At 34.2% G+C, this 21,047-nt stretch overlaps 1 protein-coding gene across 2 annotated transcripts in view; it reads right to left on the reverse strand.

Moving 5' to 3' along the window:
- Positions 1-267: 267 nt before the first annotated feature.
- LOC121407155 (b(0,+)-type amino acid transporter 1-like) overlaps positions 268-21,047 on the reverse strand; it is a 30,583-nt gene continuing 9,803 nt past the window's right edge. The window contains exons 3-13 of one of the 2 annotated variants that reach the window (XM_041598099.1): positions 20,779-20,944; positions 20,162-20,407; positions 18,726-18,851; positions 13,806-13,911; positions 12,920-12,964; positions 12,247-12,370; positions 9,392-9,495; positions 4,781-4,877; positions 4,110-4,259; positions 3,300-3,468; positions 268-2,637 (exon numbers count right to left, since the gene is read on the reverse strand). In XM_041598099.1, the coding sequence (XP_041454033.1) occupies positions 2,522-2,637; positions 3,300-3,468; positions 4,110-4,259; positions 4,781-4,877; positions 9,392-9,495; positions 12,247-12,370; positions 12,920-12,964; positions 13,806-13,911; positions 18,726-18,851; positions 20,162-20,407; positions 20,779-20,944 (1,449 nt within the window). In that variant the 3' untranslated portion in view covers positions 268-2,521. Of the gene's footprint in view, positions 2,638-3,299; positions 3,469-4,109; positions 4,260-4,780; positions 4,878-9,391; positions 9,496-11,373; positions 11,478-12,246; positions 12,371-12,919; positions 12,965-13,805; positions 13,912-18,725; positions 18,852-20,161; positions 20,408-20,778; positions 20,945-21,047 lie in introns of both variants that reach the window. The other variant, XM_041598098.1, reaches the window with a different exon arrangement.

Below are 21,047 nucleotides of genomic sequence, written 5' to 3' on the forward strand. Positions count from 1 at the left end.
TATTTACCCCCTCACTCTCTATTCTGTTGCATCTCTTTCTTTCTGTTCCCATTTAATTTTCTTTCCCCTATTTCTGTCCCTTCTCCTTCTCTCCCTTTCCCCTTCCATTTATTTCTCCTATCCCTCTATCCCTTTTACTTATCTTTATCTCTCTTCTCCTTTCCTTCCTCCCCCCTCCCTCTGCCTTACCCCTCTCTCTCCCTCTCTCACCCCTTCCTCTCATACAACATGACGCGGGAAACAGACACAAATTCTGACGTATGCATGGTATATTAAGACTTTTATATTTTTCGTTTCAACACTGATATTCTCAGATATTTCCTGTTATTAATAAAACTGATGTTAATTTTCTATGTACAAAATGATTTTTTAGTAATTCTAACATTATATTAGAATCGTTTGTTTCTTGTTGGAATTAGATAAGTAGTCATATTTTATTGATTAAATCAGTCTCTCTTCTTCTTTCTTTATTTACTGGCAGTGGAAGGCATATTGGATAAAAACTGCTATATGACTGAAACTCCCGGTGCGATATTGTTAGGCAAGTATAACAATTAATGGCAAAATTTACATTGACATATATTATATACAGCGAAAATAGCTTTAATACATTTATATTTTTTTTAATCCAATGCAATGAAAAAAAATTGATCAGACATGTAAACACACAAGAACCGTTCACTGCCTAGCGATTGATTAAAATTACATTACAGAAGCCAATTTTTGACAGCAATATTATTTTTTTTTGTTTAAACGACAAAACTTAAACATACTTTCTTCTTAATAATAAGTATTTACAATGTACAAGTGAAATATAGAACGAATGTGACGTATTGATAATTGGTCTACATCCGCAATGTCTACTTTCGGTTTGGTCTCGTCCTATGAAGGTCTAATTCTACTTCCTCTACAACAAGTGTGTCTACTCACCATTTGGTCTAAATACCTTTTAGCCCATTTATAATTTTACTAATTTCTTGTTGTATATACCCATTTTATCTGATATCCACTTGCATCTAACACCACTTGAATCGTTTATGAACCGAATTTCGTTCGAAAATGTGTATGATAATAAGTACTAGTATAGTCGAAGTGGAAATTAGACCATACGAGCATTAGACTAAATGACGATTAATCTAAGTGCAGTGTGTAGTATAGGCCAAATGGGTTTAGTCTATATGCTATCAGACTATCTGGGAAGAAATCCAGTTGCTCGTAGACCAAGTGAAAACAAAGTGATCTCATCTCATCATCGAACTTAAAGGCAAATATCCTTGTTCATTCTCAAAACAATCCTTACTTTTATACGGAATAAGATTGTCGAGAGAACAATAAAACAAACCAAAAATATCTTACTGACAGCTAGATGAGAAAAAAGTAAACAGATCGTTAAGTAAAAAAAGACTTCATGCTTTTCTTTTTGTGCCATTGACATATGATAAAGGTTATGAAATCTAAAGGAATTCAGTATTTCGCATACTGACCATCGATCTATCTAATTCTCACTGTCAGCCTTCAATAATCATAGTCTGAAATGCTTTAACAGAATTGATACCACAATTTTTTCTGATTTTTAAAAGCTTACCAATTTGTGTTAAGTTTTTTTTAAACGTCATCCAGATAAATTACTGAAAAGCGTCTTTATGATAAGAATTGTTGATTGATATGATTGCTGAACATTCAAACAATTACAATGCAGACATCACACTCTTCGATCAAAATGTTGATAAAATACAAAAAAATATAGTCGAAAAACACGAGTTAGATTGATTGTGAATTTTACCTTTCTCTTTGTAATAATGATGCTTGTTTCTATCGGAATAATTTTGTAATTTACATTTTAAATGGCCAGGTAAAAGTTTAAACAAACATAATTTAGTAAAAAGAAGGGATCATGTGTGTTTATTGGGTGAAATATCATGTAAAAATCTTCTTTCATGAGTACACTTTCACACAATATTAGATTATAAGGCGTCATCTTACATAGCAAACACTGAAGAATGTCCCTTTTAATAGTGTTATTGGATACATTCTTACACTATCCTTCGAATCGTCTTGTGACTGCATGAGGCCATGTCAAGACTTTATAACAAACATTACAAGTAATCCCAATGTCTTAAGACAATACAGAAATCAATAACCATAAATTTCAAAAAATAATAAGTTTTCTAGCGATTATTAACAAAAATGGAGGAATGTTTCATCGAGTGAATATCAGTTTTGTTGATATATTTTGGTTTAGGTTTCAAGGGTCATCTTCAACGTGTTTTTTTTAAGTACCATCACTTGCCATATACAGTCCCATTAACACAATATAACAGAAAAGTTAGATTTTATTTATTTAAAGGTACATGATTTGAGATAGTTGGTAGCGTCCAGTTCCTTTTTTATACCACAATTATGGCTACATTTAAAAGGCCACAATAATATAAAAGTTCATTTACCAAATATCAACCATGCCGATTTATAGTATTGCTGCTTAAATTGGCTGAATGGTTAAACTGGTGTTATGTACAGACAATCATGATTCCACAACAATGGCTTGTTCGTCTTCCTCCTGACTGACATCTTCCTCAGGGGCCACAAACCTAGAGGGGGCTACTTCAAAGAGCAACTGAAAGAATATTGTAAGGTATTCTGAAATAAAGAGTGAAAATAAGAAAGAAAGTTATTTGAATAATGTAGGCAGCTGATGGATATATTAAAGTAATATAAAGATCATTTAACCAAAATGTATTAAACCTATGACATGAAACTTTCACGTGGATAAACCAATATTTGCAAGATTTGTTACAAATCCAACTTCGACTTTAACGAAATCAAATCGACTAAGAGGTTCATCATATTGCCTTAGCTTGAATCCTCGCCTTATTCGAAGTGAGCTTTTGCATATATATAGACACCTGTAACAATGGTAACAGTACATGCATGTGCCTCTTTTCCACACTGTAAAAACTGTGGTGTTAAAACTGACACCAATTGGTGTTAATAGAGGACCACACCCTGAGGTGTTAAAATTACACCCTAAAGATTGAACATAACACCAAAGAGCGTAAATGTAACAACCAAAGGTGTTGTAATAACACCTATAGGTGTAAAACTAACACCACCAATTTAACACTGGTGTAAAATAACTGGTGTGGTCCTCTATGTACACCGGTTAACACCACAGTTGTTTTTGCTGTGCACAAAGGAAATCTGCACCCCTCCGTATATTCTATCCCCATTCCTGTCTCTCTCCCACACTCTCATTCTCCATTCTTTCCTCTCCTAACACAGTAGACTCAACTTCAACTTACTCATGCATCCTAATTCCTTCTTGTAGTAAACGAACGGGAGATATAGGATGAGACCAGATAGAATGAAGAGGAATGCATACAGATATTGGAGAGCAGGTTCGTCAATGATAGGTGCTATCACAAGGTATACTGCCGCTATCAATACAATGATAGGTAACACAATCGGAACCTGTCATTAAAAAGAAAGAAAAATCAGTAACACATCCTTGTTCGTATAGGCCTAGTTTTCAGAGATAGCACAGCGCATATACTTTTCTGCCTTAATTGTGTAACATAACATATTGAAGGACAAAAAGAGCGACATAATGGAGAGTCACATGGATGCCAGGCGAGGAATGGTAATAAGAGCAGTATATAAAACATCTGGGGGCTTTTTCATTAAGCTGTTCGTAAGTTAAGAGTGACTATAAGAACGACTGGTGATCCTTTCTTATGCGCTAAACCATCGCCGATTCCATATACTACTTACCGCAAGAAGGGATCACCAGTCGTTCTTAAAGTCACTCTTAACTTACGAACAGCTTTATGAAACTACCACCTGTGATTATATTTTATATTGATGATTATCAATTCAATCAGTAATGCCATTTTTATTATTATCATTATTATCATTATTTTCATTATTATCATCATTATTATTATTATTATCGTTATTATTAGTATTTATATATTCATTATTATAATTATTATTAGTAGTATTTCCACAATTATTATCATCATCATCATCACCACCACCACCAACAACATCATCATCATTATTATTGTTCGTCGTCGTCGTCAAAATCATCAAAAGAACTTTATTTACAATACCTTTATTGGCCTTTTTGCATCAGGCCATTTATATCTGAGGTAAAGCAGTGCTGTTACTGTAATACCGTAGAACATCCAAGCTGCGAAACTGAAGTAGTTCACCAACGTATCAAAGTCACTGGGTATCAACATCGCTATGGATAGAATCGTCTGAAAGATATCACAATAAATTAATTCAAGTAAAGTACAACGATAAATCAAAATATGGACTGTTGGCGAGTATTGCGAAATGAGTGAGATGGGCTGAAATACGATTTAATCACAAACCTGACAGTTTTTTGCAGGTTCTTTATTATTGTTATGTAACTTAAGTAACATTTGTCATTGTTTGTTTCGTTGAGCAATAACATTGGGTCACGTTATACTTTTTTTTAATAAAAACAAGTGCACACCTAGTTACCAATAATGCATATAGCATTTCCATTTATTTGAAAGCAAGATAAGAGAGCTTTGTAGATTAAATGCTTTGCCCACGGGCATAGGTGCCGCGGCCGGGGATCGAACCCCGGACTTTCCATGTATAGCCAGGCGCCTTAGACCACTCGGCCACGGCACCTCTACTACGGGTCACGTTATACTCATTTTTTTCTAGAGCGTATAAATGGCGATGGGACGGTATAGAGTATATCAAAGTTTATCGCTTGAGAGTAGCCTAATTATTATTATCTTACCGTGAAAATCATAGCAGGAAAAGGAGTTAATCTCTTAACATGAACCATGGACAATAGCTCCACCATATGACCTTCTCTTGCTGCTACGTAAGTAAGTCTGTAAATCAAGCAATTAAATAAATCTTCAGTGTATAAATCTATAAATTTTGAAAATAGACTAGGGCATATTTTCTTGAAAAAAAATATAGGTAGAAGCTGCTTGGGTTTCTAAACTTTGGGCAAAATTCTGAAAAAAAAAAGATGATAGAAAATTCACGATTTCCAGTTTTATTGATATCGTGACATGAAAAATAATCTGTTTCCAGTTTTAAATGCTGAAAACCTGAGGAGCAAGTCATTATTTTTCTTTATGTTGGAAATGTCTGAGCAATTATATTTCCTAAATGTAATAAACATTCAGAGGGACTAGATACTTCGCCCTTTTTTCTTCACTTTTGGTATGAGATCAAATTAACTTCAATCAAAAGAAAGGCGAAGGATGTGTTTGTAATTTTTTGACGGAAATTGGATCTAAAACGGAAACCCGAAAAGAGCAAAAATCTCACTGTTTTGGGATGGTTAATTGTTATCACATTTTGCAAATTCGAATACATTTCGAGCGAAAATCATTTTGGATGCTTATTTAATATAAACACTATGCTGACAAGCATTATTGTATGGGCCTATATATCTCTTACCCCTCTTTATTGAAATATGACTATATGCCATTTGCCTTATTAATCCAGTGAGGAATTATATACTAAATTCATGTCGTTGAAATAGGTCACGCATTGTGATTAAAATCAGTGTATCCTGGTAAAAATAATCTACATAATCTAAAGAAGATATGAACTAAGCATTGCTATAATAAAACACTACATAATAAATGAACTTTCGAAAGTATAACCTTTTGCTTACTAAAACCGACTTTGTTATCGATTACTACATTACAATAGCTTGAAGTGCTGAGGCGAAAGAAGGGTTAGTAATCATTTCGCTACATGTACCAGTTTAAAACATCATTTCAAATTTTATAACTTGTACATTCTATTGAAATCAACAATGAGGATTAATTTTAATTTTGTTGCAGCTTTGACTCGACTTCATTTTCTTCTGTATACAATCTGTACAGTCTCTGGTATTTTACAGCTGGATCAGATCAATGTAAAAAATAAAAGAAAATAAATAAAATTGTTATCCTACGGCATGTAAGTGGAGACCACTTCTATAATAGTTGCTAAATTATACGCTTTCAATCTTACATGTATATCAGCATCATGACAATGCCTTTAATGAATTTCAAACAATAAAAGCTGGTTGCTTAATTTGCATGATGTATATCATTTCATGTTAATTAGCTAGACGATTGATTCCTCCCTACACCTTAAAAAATAATTATGGAAAGTTTGCCTCATAAAAGAAACTGACAGGGCAGGTTAATTAAACAAATAATAGAGCCAATACACATATACATGTACAATTTTATTTATACTGGTGAATGTGACTTTAGTTTAAGTGCCTATACGACAAACTTTAACCCACGTCAAATTATGCTACTTTGAAAAATAAAAGATGGAGCATGCATTGCTATGGAAAAACATATATATCAAGCTTTCTTCTTTGTATGACAAAATGACACAGCAATAATGTAATATGAGAGATAAATGAGTGAATAAATGAATTTGATACTGCATGGAGACATTACATGAAAGAGACGATTGCACATAATATTTCACAACAAAAGCTGATACAGCGCACACAATTTTTTTTACATCACACACATTTTTAAACACACTTACGCTATGTTATATAGTATGAACGTTACATAACTTGACAGACCCGTGAACACAATTGTAGTGTTTTAAAATGTATATGAATGGATTAAATGATGCAATAAAATAGGGAGCAAAATAGATAAGAATTAATCAACAAGAGATAATCAGCATAGATTTTTTTTCCATCAACATCATAAAAAAAATCGTAATCACTTCTTTATTCTTCCGTTCAATTTCGAAAAGAAAGTGATTCAATTAGATCACTAGCAGCTGAGTTTAGGTGGCTGTATAGAAATAGAGAGTGAATAAAAGTGAAGACCACTGTAATAATGGCTACGTTTGGAAGGAGAGAGAAAGTTTAGAAATTTACCGATCTAAGCTTTGCTTTATATCTACTCAGTTTAGACACAATTTATACCTTCCCGCGGTAAACAAAGTACCGTTAGCTGAGCCAAATGTTGACAGGGCAACAGATACAGGTATAATCCAAGTCATCAAACCAAGAGTTCGATTTCCTAACGTCTTCAGATAGTGAGTCCAATGAGAAAAAAATAAGCAAACATTTTATTTTTCCATTTATTTAATAACTATATAGCATAGCTGAGGAGAAGGGGTTATTATTTAAGTTGGTCAAGGGATAGAAAACATACATATAACATAAAAAAATAACATGTTAGGTTAGAGGATCTTCTCGGGTATATGTTAGGGTGAATGGTCATAAGAATGTACGCCTTTTGATCCATCAATTTTGTGATGAAAATAATTTTTACAATAAAGACTGAAAACTGTGAAATAACACATATATAAATCAATTGCATGATTCGTAACATCTATGAACATCCGAGCATGATTATGTGTTTGCATGCATGAAATATCGTCATGAAAAAGGATCGGCATTGAATGATTTTTAGGTACATAGCGTATGACAGATTCATAACAATGATTTCTGATTGCATTGTGCTGAAAATGTAGTGATCTGCATATTTACAATCTCAAACAGAAATAATCAAGAAATAATTTATTTGATTAAACTATGTGTGATACAACGAGCGTGATAGGAGTGATTGAATGTTTCTAATACGAGGGTGTGCCGCCCTTTAACACATTATGGACATGATATACTTTTGATCGTTAAAATGTTTATAATAACTCCAGTCTCTGGAGTTAAATACTTTTAATACACAATTGGTCAAAGTAACCAATCTGATGGTTAATGTGTCCGACCGATTAAAAAATGGTCAATATCACCTAAATTCTGGTAGATTCTAACCATTACTTTGGTTGATTTTAACATTTTTTTTATCGGTCGGACACAATAACCAACACCGTATTGGCTATTTGACCAATCCCGTTTCAGAGTATTGACATTTCAAAGGCAATAGGCCTATGTTTCTTCTCATTTATTCAGTACAAAGATTGTGTACAAAGTTCATTTATAGCAAAATTTATACACTCTTGATAGTAACTCTTTTCGCAACGGGACCGTTGAATTATGAGTTGCAAAGGTGCTTTATTTCCACTATTTTTAGGATACTAGTAGAAAAAAAACATGTAAAACATGAATACTCATAGTAAGATTTAGGTCATGTTATATTATTCACGTTATGTAGACGATTGCATGATTTGCATTTAACTATTGGAAATATTATTTTGAACAAATACAGTCCTTTTCATTTGAGAAGAGAGAACAAAGAGGTGAAAAATAAAAAGAACAATATTCAAAGACCTTTGTTTTAGATATCTGTTGCAAATACTTATGTATATGTATATCAAGTTGTTTGATATCGATATTCATGAGAGAGAAGCGTTGATATTTTCTTTTTTGCATTTCTTTTTAAGATCATCCTTTATTTCATAATATATGAGCGCAAATTTTGATAGAAAATATTACCTTCCTGCTGAAAAAATCGTCCCGTTTGCTGCCCCAAACGTCGACATAGCAACAAATATTGGCATAATCCAAGCTATGGGACCAAGTGTACGGTTTGCGTACGTCTGCATTTTACAATATTGATAATTTCGTATTACTATAAGCATTTACGAAAGTATTTGGGGGAAATATGTGCCATAAGAAAACGAATGTTAATCGTAAAATGTCAAGTTTTACATTTATTTCAATTCTAAATGTTTATAATTGTTATAAACCACGTTTGCACCATTCAGAAATCAGTGAAATGTATGTTTAAATTAACCAAGTTAAATCATACATTTTTAGCAGAAACTTTGACAAATGAAAAATTTCTTCCTTGATTCATTTAAAGTGAGCTATTTTCACTACAAATGATGTCAGCGTACATCGACTTGTAAAACATCTTAAATAGTTTTTAAAAAGAACTCCATTTTGAAAAGAAATGAAGCAAAAAGAACAGCCATATCATTTGAACCGAAAAAATGTGATGATGTCACGACATAAACGAATGAAACAAATTAATGCCAACACGAAGCAAGAACACGGAGTCACACAGAGTAAAACTATAATTACAAAATAATGATACATTGAGATAAAATGTTATGTGAGTGGGACCATATAAACAAGAGTAAATTTTAATATAAAGGGTCACTGGAGGAGGGGTTGGTACATGGGTGGGAGGGGTGCAAAGTGGTATCTGTTGCTATGACTGACTAATTACGGAGATGCGCAAAGATAATCAGGTATATGGGTCTCTTAGGACAAGGCCGCGACAGGATAAAGAATATTATCCCCCAAAACAACGACTTTACAAGCCATCAAGGTCGGGCAAGGCCATGCAGCCTCGCCCCAATCCCTGACGGTGACTGATGATCGGTAATGCGAACAATCGGAAGGGAAGCATGGGTGATTGGGCGGGGTGCATGCATGGGCGTGGTCATCTAATACCTTCCCGCTGCAAATGTTGAGCCGTTGAGAGCGCCAAATGTAGACATTGCCACAAATACAGGCATGATCCAAGACATTACTCCAAGGGTACGATCACCGAACGTCTATGCAAAAATCATCAACAACAACAATACAACAGGCATGGTGGTAATTAAAAAAAACGGTGTGCTTTTTAATAAGTGTCGGGATGACTAACAAATGTGATGTTATAGAAGACATCATGGTGATCGTGGTACCTCGTATCCACAGTAGGCCTATTACCGATTGCCTGCTTTAGTGAAGGGCAAAACTATTATTCAGATGCACAAAATAAATGTAGACATACACGATTAATGAGATGACTGAAACATTGTACTTTCTATCCGACAAAATGAAATTCAATCGAAAATCGAATTGTTAACTCAATCGGGCTGACACACACAGATATATATATAAATATTAAATGGTCTCAGTCATGGTTCAGTCCTTGGCAGTGAAATTTACATTGGGACATTATAGAGGAAGCATATTTCAAATTCGGCTTCTATGTAAACTTGTGAAAACTCGACTGACGTAGACATGATGAGATGAGATGTCAAAAACACATCACGGGAAGTGGACTAGCTACACAGACATTGTGATATAACTATACTGAATTATGAAGCATTACTGTATGATCCTTTTTCCGCTCTTATTTACCTTTGATGTGAAGAAGCAGAAGCACAACGATTAAAACAACTTGATATAAAGACAGACGAGGTTATACAAAAGAAAAGCCCGGAGCGCAAGGCTATTTTACAGGCGCGGTGCAGGGGGATGGGCAATACAACCATTCTTCAGCTGATTAGCAGGGTAATAATTAGATTAACACGACCAAGATATTTTTTAATATACCCTTATCCTCTTTCTCCTCTTGAATTCCCTTTACATTTTTTAACTACTTTAAAAAAGAACACAGGGGGAGTCGGACCCATGAACCCTTTCAGCGCCGCCCCATGCGACAAGCAACAAAATAAATGATAAACGACAACTTTATTTTGGCAACAATTTTCACAACACTGCAGCATGATAAAATAGTCTACCTTCCACCTGTAAATAGTGTTCCGTTTGCAGCACCAAATGTAGAACATGCTACTGATAGTGGCATTATCCATGCCATAACACCTAACGTTCGCTGACCAAACGTCTGTCAATGATAATTTACAGGAATTTATAGAAGAATGATTCTTTTAATCAATCGAAAAAAAGGGTTTCGGTCATTCGTTCCAGAACAGCTATAAACTCGATCGTGATATTGTTATAATTGTATGTAAATGCACATACAGTTATGAAGGGCTATATTATGTATGGAGCCACAAACACAGGCATGTATGGTCCAAGAAAATGACTCCAAAATGCGACCATCCAACGTCTATTCAAAATCAAACAAGATAATGAATAATAAACCATTTACTTGAAAAAAAAATTATTATCTGGGGGTACTTAAAAAGGAGAGGAACTTTCATTCAAATGTTAAAAAATAACATAAACGATTAATGAGTTAACTAAAATATTGTTAAGAATAAACTTTATGTGAAAATGGAAATAAAATTCAAAGAGAACCCATTTCACCCATACAGATTTAACGATAATCGAAAAAAGGCTACATTGACAACCTAAAGGCCTTTTATGAAAACTAGCAGGAAGCACGACTGATGTATGTAAACCAAACGAAGGATGCACAACTATAGAATGGAATTGGAAATGGCCAAATGAAACCATGGCTATCACGAGAAGTGGACCCAAATAATTATGGTCAGACAGTGTGACATCCGATTAAGATTTGTAGTGTCATTCTAGAAGCCATTTCGTTAAGAAGAAAAACAAGGGACAAAATATGATGAAACATCGTAATATATAGAGACAGATGAACTAATATGGATTACGATATATAGACATTACTGGTACGGTAACTGAACTAGAGAACGATTCCATTTGGGCAACGATTGTCACAAGTAGTCTACCTTCCAGCCGTAAAAAGTGTTCCGTTTGCAGCACCAAATGTAGAACATGCTACTGAGAATGGCATTATCCATGCCATAACACCCAATGTTCGCTGGCCAAACGTCTGTCGATGCATGATAGCATTTATAAAGATTTACGAAAAGAAAGATATGTATTCATGAGTAGAATCAATAGGCGAAAAGGCTCTGGTGAAGGCTACTCGTATACCAACAAATTCAATCATCATCATCATCATCATCGTCATCATCATCATCATCATCATCATCCCATCATCATCATCATCGTCGTCGTCGTCACCACCACCATCATCATCATCATCTTCTTCTTCTTCATCATCATGAAAGATTTAATTTAACACTGATTTTATGTTTATTGAATTAGTCTTGAAATGTGTGATCGCTTCAACTAACTGAACTGAATCGAATTTAGATGGATTTAATTAAAGTGTCAATATAGAGATAATTACTGTAAATATTTTGGTAGGGAAAATAGCTACCGTAAATCCGAATTGAATACATATAAAAACAATTTAATCAACTTAATCTTGTCTTTGTAGTAGTTGGTGTTATCAGATTCATTTACAATTATATCTTTAAAAACACAGGCTAACTGGGGAAAGATTGTGATAATTGATGAGCTACTCTCTACAAATCTTACAATGGTAATTTGGTTTAACATCGATTAAATCTTATGAAATATTAAAGCTTATGAAAGAGTATTCTTGAATAATTATAATGAAAGATATTTAACATTTTGTTATTTTGTTTATAAATTATGACTCGTTATGTGTCATTCACATTTTAGATTTGTATCCTGTATAATCGTTTTTAAGAAATATTGAATAAATAAACTATTTGAAAAAAAAATCTTACCACTGCCACTGCACTGGATTGCATTAGTTCTTCCGGTGACATGACGGTGAAATATGAAATATTGACCAAGAGATACAGAACTGTAACAAGAGGTATCCCGATGATGATGGCAAGAGGAAGATTTCTGAAGGAGAGGTAGAGAAATAATAAGTTAGATAATAATTCTCAAAGACCCAACTATTAAGATGGGAAATCTGAAAGAAAGTAGAGAAATTAACAGATACTCATAAAGGCCCGAGAATTCTACAAACCATGAATTTGTTGAGGAAATTCAATGTGCTATCCTTGAGATGATCTGAATGATTGATTAAAAACAATTGCGTAATAAATCGATACATTATATTCTTAATCATGTATAAATCTGTGCATATTAGTGTTAATCACATCTTGTAATGTCATCTTCTTTTACGTAATTGTATTGTCGTTTGGTTAGCAGATACAAAGATAGACAGTAGGGACCTTCACATATCTTATATAGATATACAGTTTTTTTTTTCTAAATATAGCTTCACTTATTATAAACAATTCTAAAATTTTGAATTCAGTTTCATCATTCCAAAGGATTTGTTAGAAATATGTTTTTTTTATTAAGAGGAACTATCAAATTTGGCCATACAGTACATAGAAATTACATAATGGTCAGGTATACTTTTGAAACACTTCGACTGCTTACCTGTATGGATTGACAAGCTCTTCTGTGACGTAGTTTAGTTGATTCCTGTTTTTGAGTTTTTAAGTTAAAAAAGTATTGAGAAAACAATTATAAATTTCGTAAAATCAAAGAAATACTTTCGTAAACTTTTCATTCATATTCGATGACTTCCATTCTTTTAAAAAAAATCTATGCTTATATTAAAGGCCAATATAAGCACGGACCTTTGTGATATATTTACGAAAAATATTCTAAACAGTGCTGAAAACTATGCCATTTATATAGTAATATTTAACGTTTGACGTTAATGATCCTTATAAATAAAAATATGATTCGATAACTATTTAAAAAACACACCTTATCATGAACACATAACTCTAATTCAAATAATATGTTATGCCATATTATTTTGCAGATTCACATAATCAATCTCATCTCGAATCTCGAAGAACTACAATACCTAATTGTCATTATGTCATCTACCGTGGTTATAGCTCAGCAGCCAATCACAATGAAGGTTTTTCAGTAGTTTACCGTTATGGCAAAGTTATCGTATAAGTCTTCATGAAACGGACTCCAGGGGGGCGTTTCATGAAAGGACTTGTCGGACGTTTTATCCGACAAGTCCCATTTATCCGACAGTTACCATAGGAACAGTGCCTCTCAGCCAATCAAAATCATGGAAAGATGTCAGATCTGACAACTTGTCGGATGAAAATATTGATGAAACGCTCCCCTGCTCTTTGCTAACTTTCTCGCAACATAATCTTAAATAAAGGGTAAGTATATATGGTTCTTCAAATGTGAGCATGATAATAGTGGCGTATCTAGGAAGGAGCAAGTGGGGTACGTGCCCCGGTCGTTACTTCCGGGGGCGGAAAAAAGGGAAAAGATCGGTCTGTCTTACCAGCCATCATAGGCCCATAATCCTTGATAAAAGGCAATCCCATATGCAGCTACATTGGCAGTTGAACCTTGAAACGAGATCTTTGGATCCAAATATTGGGTGTTACCTAAAGAAATGATGATAATAATATCGAGCATAATTATGACAAAGAACAATAATTACAACATTGTGTCTTTTTTGGCAGAGTCTACGCTGTATACGTGCCGAGTTACCATGTATTCTCACAGTCGAGCATGAACAATTTATCTTTGGTTTAAGAAAGTTGAGTACATAACAATTAGGAATGTTTTAACCAACGGTAGGTAGGCAGGTTTTAACCAACAAGTACGTCATAGGTGTCGATTTCTTGTGATGATTAGGGAAATGATTGGTGTCTGAGTCCGGGCGAGGGGGCGAAGCGACCGAGCGGGGGAGGGTATGGAGGGAGGTATCCCCCTTCCAAGGTAGGGAATTTTTAAGAAATCGACACGCGAAAATCGCATTTTAGAGCATACTACAATCACTTTCACTTTCTTTGATTTTATGCACCATCGAAATGAGAGAGGGCCTAAACATGCATTTATTCATGGCTCATAAAATTACACTATATCGGCAATTTCACTTATGACATACAGATGAGTGCGTTAACTGTTTTCAAAGCAGACTTGTCAATTTCAGAAAAAGGTTAGGATTAAATGATTTTGGGAACGGATTGTTTTTTATTGTATTTCTTTGATGTCAATCTTTATTGACTTTATGTATTTTGATAAATGTATATCGAATATTTTTCTGGAGATGCCCTCAAAATATTGGGGGTGGTTGTACAGGCCACCCCCACAACTGAATATTTTGGGGAATATAATATATTCCCCAACCCCCCCAACGGGATCGACACTCATGGGGTATAGGTTCACATGTTAATCAATCTGATAGGTTGGTTATAACGTTTATGAGATTGATACGCAATGAAAAATACCAAATTACGATTTGAAAAATGGAGTGAAGAGACTGCCATGCAGGCAACTAACTTTATATTCCAGTATTATGTTAATACGAATAATTCAAAACCCTAAAGAAAAGAAGGTAAGAATTATGATATACTGTATGTTAAATAACATTGACTGTATCATTGTTTTCTGTTCGTTTCTGAACATATTGCAAATATATCAATTACAAGCAGAGAAAAGGAGATGGAAATACATTTCGATTATTTTTGTTTATGACCCCCCCCCCCTCAAAAAAAATAGATAAAAAATAAACAAATAATGAAATGAATAAAAAGATAAAAAAAATACAAGCGATACTACCAATCATTGTACAGGTCCAGGCTTGACAAACTTCCAACCGTTTAAAATTCTTTAAAATTTGGGGTGTTAACTGCATTAATTGACCTATTATGTCTATTGATTCAACTAAGGTCATATTCTGAATGTATCTTTTTTTTCTTCTGTATAAAATTGCTTATCAGTGGCGATACACTGTCTTACATTTCGCACAGAAGTAACATAACAGTCTTTATCAGAACAAAACTCCCCACTATTTAAATTGTTTTATGAGTATTTAAGAGGTCGATTCTCGAAACTTTGGCCTATTAACTACATTTAATTGTTCTATTACGTTTCACTGATTAAACGAAGGACAACTCACAGAGCTACATCATGCTCGATGATAGAGCGTCCGCCTCATGATTGGGAGGTCGTGGGTTCGATCCCCAGTCGAGTCATACCAAAGACTTATAAAATGGGACCTACTGCCTTCTCGTGAAGCACTCAACATTTAGATCGGAGAAGGGTAATAATAACATAATTATGCAGGGCCCGCTAGTAGAGCAATTTTCGAACTGGAGTGGCGATTAAAAAAAAAAAATCTTTATACCCCATTTATTACAATGGATTGTTATATTACGTTTTAGTAATTCAACCTATATCAAATTTGTTTATCCCTTCTGTAAAAAATTTGAAATCCCTCATCAGTTACTAAGAAATGTCTTGTACAGAACTTGATTCATTTGTTTTGTACGTGTATTTATTATAGCATAGGCTCTTCGAAAGATTTTTCTGTTATCATTCACTCGCCTTGCATTTGCATAATCGTTATGCAACAATTCCTCCACGTTTTGTTTATTCTTTTCATCTATGTATTTTTCATTTATTATTTTTCACTTTATTATTATAATTATTATCATTATTATTGTTAGTACTATTCAGTTTTTCTAGGATATTTCAAAGGGGGGGGGAGGCAAAATCGTCCGCCCAAAAAAAATTGACAAGCAAAAAAAGAAAAAAGTCCCCAGACAATTTGGCCCATGAAATACTTTGTAGGATTTGATGCTGGATATGCACATGTGGGGGGGGGGTACAAACTCGCGTTGTGTAGATGTGTTTGATCCAGGTCTTGACGGGTGTATCCATAAATCCAAATTATCCAAATAATAATATCAGCCGCATTTAATAACCCAATATTGTATAATAGGACTCTTGGGAGGACCAATGCCTATGTTAAAAAAAGTTGACAAACAAATGCATTTTATAATTGAGTTAAAAAAACGACATTGAAACAATCAATCAATCGATTAACCAACCACTCGGTCGATCTATCAACAATTACCCCCCCCCCAAAAAAAAAAAAGCATAAATCAATTAATAAATTCTTCAATAAATTACTCAATCAATTATTAATCAATCCATTAACCAATCAAACAGTTACTTAAATATTCAATCCATCATCTTTACCAATCAATCAATAAATCATTAATGTTTTTTGTCTTTTAGGTGCAAAACCATAATATCAGGATACTATCGTTTTCCATTGCTTTTGTTTATAAAAGATCAAACTGCCACTACTCTAAGAAAAAAAAGTTTATCACGAATGTCAGTTAATCTGACTCAATGGCAAAATTTGAATTTTCTAAATATTCAAAAAACTAAAAATTATAGAACATTTACTACTCTCTTAAGTGAATTGTATGTTGGAATTTTAGTTCTTCAATGTACTTCAAGGTTCATTAAATATTTGCCAAACTTCAACTGGTCACCAGTCAGTAACATTCTGAAGAAGTTATACGTATAATTCCAGAAATAAAGGAAAATCGATAGTATTTTACACTTAATGTATTGCGCACAGCAAAAACTGTGGTGTTAACCGGTGTACATAGAGGACCATACCAGTTATTTTACACCGGTGTTAAATTGGTGGTGTTAGTTTTACACCTATAGGTGTTATTACAACACCTTTGGTTGTTACATTTACACCCTTTGGTGTTATGTTCAATCTTTAGGGTGTAATTTTAACACCTCAGGGTGTGGTCCTCTATTAACACCAATTGGTGTCAGTTTTATGTCAGTTTTAACACCACAGTTTTTACAGTACATGGTGTGACAGTTTGACATACGGCTATTGTCTTTCAGGTGTATTTATTCTGCCATGCGTTCTTTTGGTAGATAAAGTCATTTTAAACCGGTTAAATCTAGTTACGTCTCCACCAAACAATGCAGGACATAGCAAAGGTCATCCTACTTATCAAATAAAAAGTAAACAGAGCTATTTACTTAAGATCATCATCATTAAAGGTTTGATGGTCACTTAATTGATAGGTCGATGGTCATCGTGCATGGGTCTAGCCTATATACTACTTCTTGACACAATCACGAATTGCAGTTCGAGGTTTACATATTCCAAGAATTGCCATTTATAGATTTTGTATTCATGGAGCTACTAACGCATTTTGCATAATACATTATTATGCTTGCCTCTTTTGTATATCTGAAAAAAATAGATTAAAGTGATTGCTAAAGACATATTCTTATATTGGCGTTGCCTGTAATTGCAAAAACGTGGATAATGATAAAACAGATCGGACGAAAAATGAACAAAATGTACAAAGTATAATTATTTGTTCCTATCATTATATAACGATAATAATAAGATAACAACAACAATAATAATGATAATTATAATAATAGTAATAAAAGAGCTCCTGGATTGCTTGGAATAAAATGAACAAAATGATGTTTTTACTGATGTCCTATAGGCCCCATCTTACAAAGAGTTACGATTGATCCAATAAATCGTAACTCTATGTAAATCCATTAGTGTCATAACTTTGCAAAATGTCCTGTGTAAATGAAGGAGAACTCACCAAATTGTCAAGAAATCAATGAATCGATAGATATACATTCATATCTAGAATTTTTTTTAATAAACATGCATTTTACGTCGGCCTTATGCCAAAAGGGCCTTAACTGCTTTTGGCCATTCCGAGATAATGGCGTTTATAAAGGTTTTGGCCTCTCTAATAATCAAAAGTTTGTGGTCGTTTTTTTGCTTTTGAAGCCAATTTCGATAAACGTGTTAAGTTATTAAGTTTTACATGAAATGTGTTAAATTTATTATAAAAAATTCAGAACCCCTAAAATCGGGTTAAGGCCCTTTTGGCATAAGGCCGACGTTTATATGTTGACTTTGCTGGCTTTCCATAGTTGCGATGCATGTTTGCTCAAGTTTTTTTTTTCTAGATATGAATGTATATCCATAAACTCATTGATTTCTTGACAGTTCGGGGTGTTCTCCTTTCTTTACAAAGGACATTTTGCACATTTCCTGTACAAAAAATTATGACACTGATGGATTTCCATAGAGTTAAGATTGATTGGATCAATCGTAACTCTTTGTAAGACGGGGTGTGTGTGTATATGGGGTGGTATGTGGAGGGGGATCTGTTTTGGCATTGTTAATATTCGAAAATATTCAAAACTCAAACAAAAGTTTATAACAATATGTCTAATAACTATTCAACATTACAACAAAAAATACTAAAATTGTAAAAATCTCGACTGCCCATATTCAAATTAGTTATATACCCAGCTGGAGAAAATCTGCTACTGTAACAAAATTTTGAATCCCGACTGAAGAACTTGATAATCATGAAATTGTTTTCCTTACCTTGTATCAGCTGAATAAATCCAACAATAATGATGATAACTAAAGCCAGAAGCTTAGCTGCTGTAAAAACATTCTGAACGCCCGTCGCCAATCTGACACTGGCACAATTGATAGAAACGATCAAAACTAAAACAAAAGAGAAGACAACAAAAAATGATAAATGAAGAAACAAACAAAATTGTAATCACTCAAACAAAAACGTGAATGACGTTTCTTTTCATTATCTAGCAAAAGGAAAAAGTATTTCACAAACCTGCTTGGTTTGGTATTAAGAACATTTTTTGTGTGTGTACATGTAGGCCTAAATATTTAAGCCTATCTTTATTTTGTCACTATTCCAATTCATTTCTAGATCGTAAACTTTTATGGTATGAAGGGTACAAACTGAAAATGTGATTTAATGGATAACTTTACCGATTTTATATCAAAATTCAATTTGATTCGGTGCCCGATAATAAGCTATATGCGTATTTATTGCATGTTTATGTAAAACCCCTTCACAAGCACGGATTTAGGCTGAAATTTCCAAGATATAATATTTGGCAAAATATCCAAGCACTAAATTTGTAAAGTCAGTGCTAAAATTACTATTTTGAATAATAACAAAACCATCGCCGAGAGAGGAAGCTCGGATGTCATGATAGACAAGTTCGTAGTTAGACCATGTCTCAAATGACCTCGAATATCCATAGATATTTTACATTACGGAGGATTGATTTTTTTTTTTTTTTGGGGGGGGAGCAGGTGTTGGGGTGCCTCGTAAATTATTGTCAAAATTCAATTTCGACAAAATGGAAACCTCCATCTGAATATAGGATGCACCATATATTACAATTTTTGCATGTAACTTACAGCTTAGAGTACCTACAAACAAATAATTACATGAACTCGCTTTTCATCATTTGGAATACCAGTTTGCATGATTTGAATGTTGCCATATCAGGTAATCATCTAGGAGTTGTCAGCGTGCTTTGGATTTCAGTTTCAAAATGATCTGCATCTGCACATTTGTCCGAACTGGCTAATTAGGCGGGGTCTTTCCACGGGACTACAAGTTCTCATACTAATAACTTAGTCAGATTGTTTGTAAATCATGCATATATTTGTTATATTCCAGTTTACATTGAAGAATAGGCAAATATGAATTGACGGAGACAAACATCTTGATAAAAGAAAATGCAATATGGCAGGATCGGCCTCATGGACCCTCCGTAATTTGGTTACTCTGCAGGCACAGACCCTGATTGAAACTTTGATCATCAAGGTTAGTGTGCCTCCACGCGAAGACTAGCACATACAAAACTTGCTTTTTATCGAGAGGGCCTTCGGAACACAAGGCATGAGTAGGCTGCACATTTAGACCCTTAACTCGAATGAAGGGTTTGCACAACAGACTACAAATTGGTAGAGAATGTAGGAGCCGGTGTAGGACTTACTGACACACACTGCAGCAAGCATTTTGATGATGCCGTCAGGGGCGCCACACTCCCCTCCAAAGAACGGAGCCGCTACGTACTCTGCAAAGCTGAGACTGATGATGGCAACCGAGGACGGTCTGATGAGAAGGGTTGAAACCCAGGCGAACAGGAAGGCCAGGGGAGACCCAAACGTGTCCAATATGTACGAGTATTCACCGCCAGATTTAGGTATTAGCGTACCTAACTCGGCATAGCATAGCGCACCTTGATGAAAGAATAAAAAGGGAATTCAGTTAATAAATAAGTAGGGGGTTGGTCTGACGGGAACAGCATCTAAACAGTTTACATTATGATTCCTGGCGAGATGTCGTAGAAATATAATTAAAAAAAAGTAATTCAACTTTCTGATTTGAGTAAAATGTCAAATATAAGTTGTTCTTCGTCTTGTAATTCGCCTGCGGATGAGTATAAACAAAACACAACAACAAAAGGCAACGATGTTCATAAAGTCACCCCCCCCCCCCCCTATCAAGGTTAGCCTATACCATGAAGCTGCCCCTGTGTTAGGCATGAAGTCAAAGAATGGGAGATGATGAAAACATTTTGATTTGGAAAGTGAAAAAAAATTGTCTTACCTATAGTAGAGAGAACGCCGCAGAGGAACCATATAACCAGGCTCATACCGACGCTCTCGGTTTGACTTAAAACTCCTTTCGGCGAAACGAAGATACCCGAGCCTATCATAGTTCCAACAATGAGGGCGATACCACTTAGCAGGCTAACTTGCCTCTTCATGGTCACCTTTAAACACAAATATACATACATCAATATATAAAACTGTTTGGTATACAGATTAAATTAATGTCGTTGAGGTTCTTTGCAGACATTATCATCGTCTAGTTTT

Source organism: Lytechinus variegatus, chromosome 2, assembly GCF_018143015.1.
Source record: "Lytechinus variegatus isolate NC3 chromosome 2, Lvar_3.0, whole genome shotgun sequence".
NCBI classification, from domain to species: domain Eukaryota; kingdom Metazoa; phylum Echinodermata; class Echinoidea; order Temnopleuroida; family Toxopneustidae; genus Lytechinus; species Lytechinus variegatus.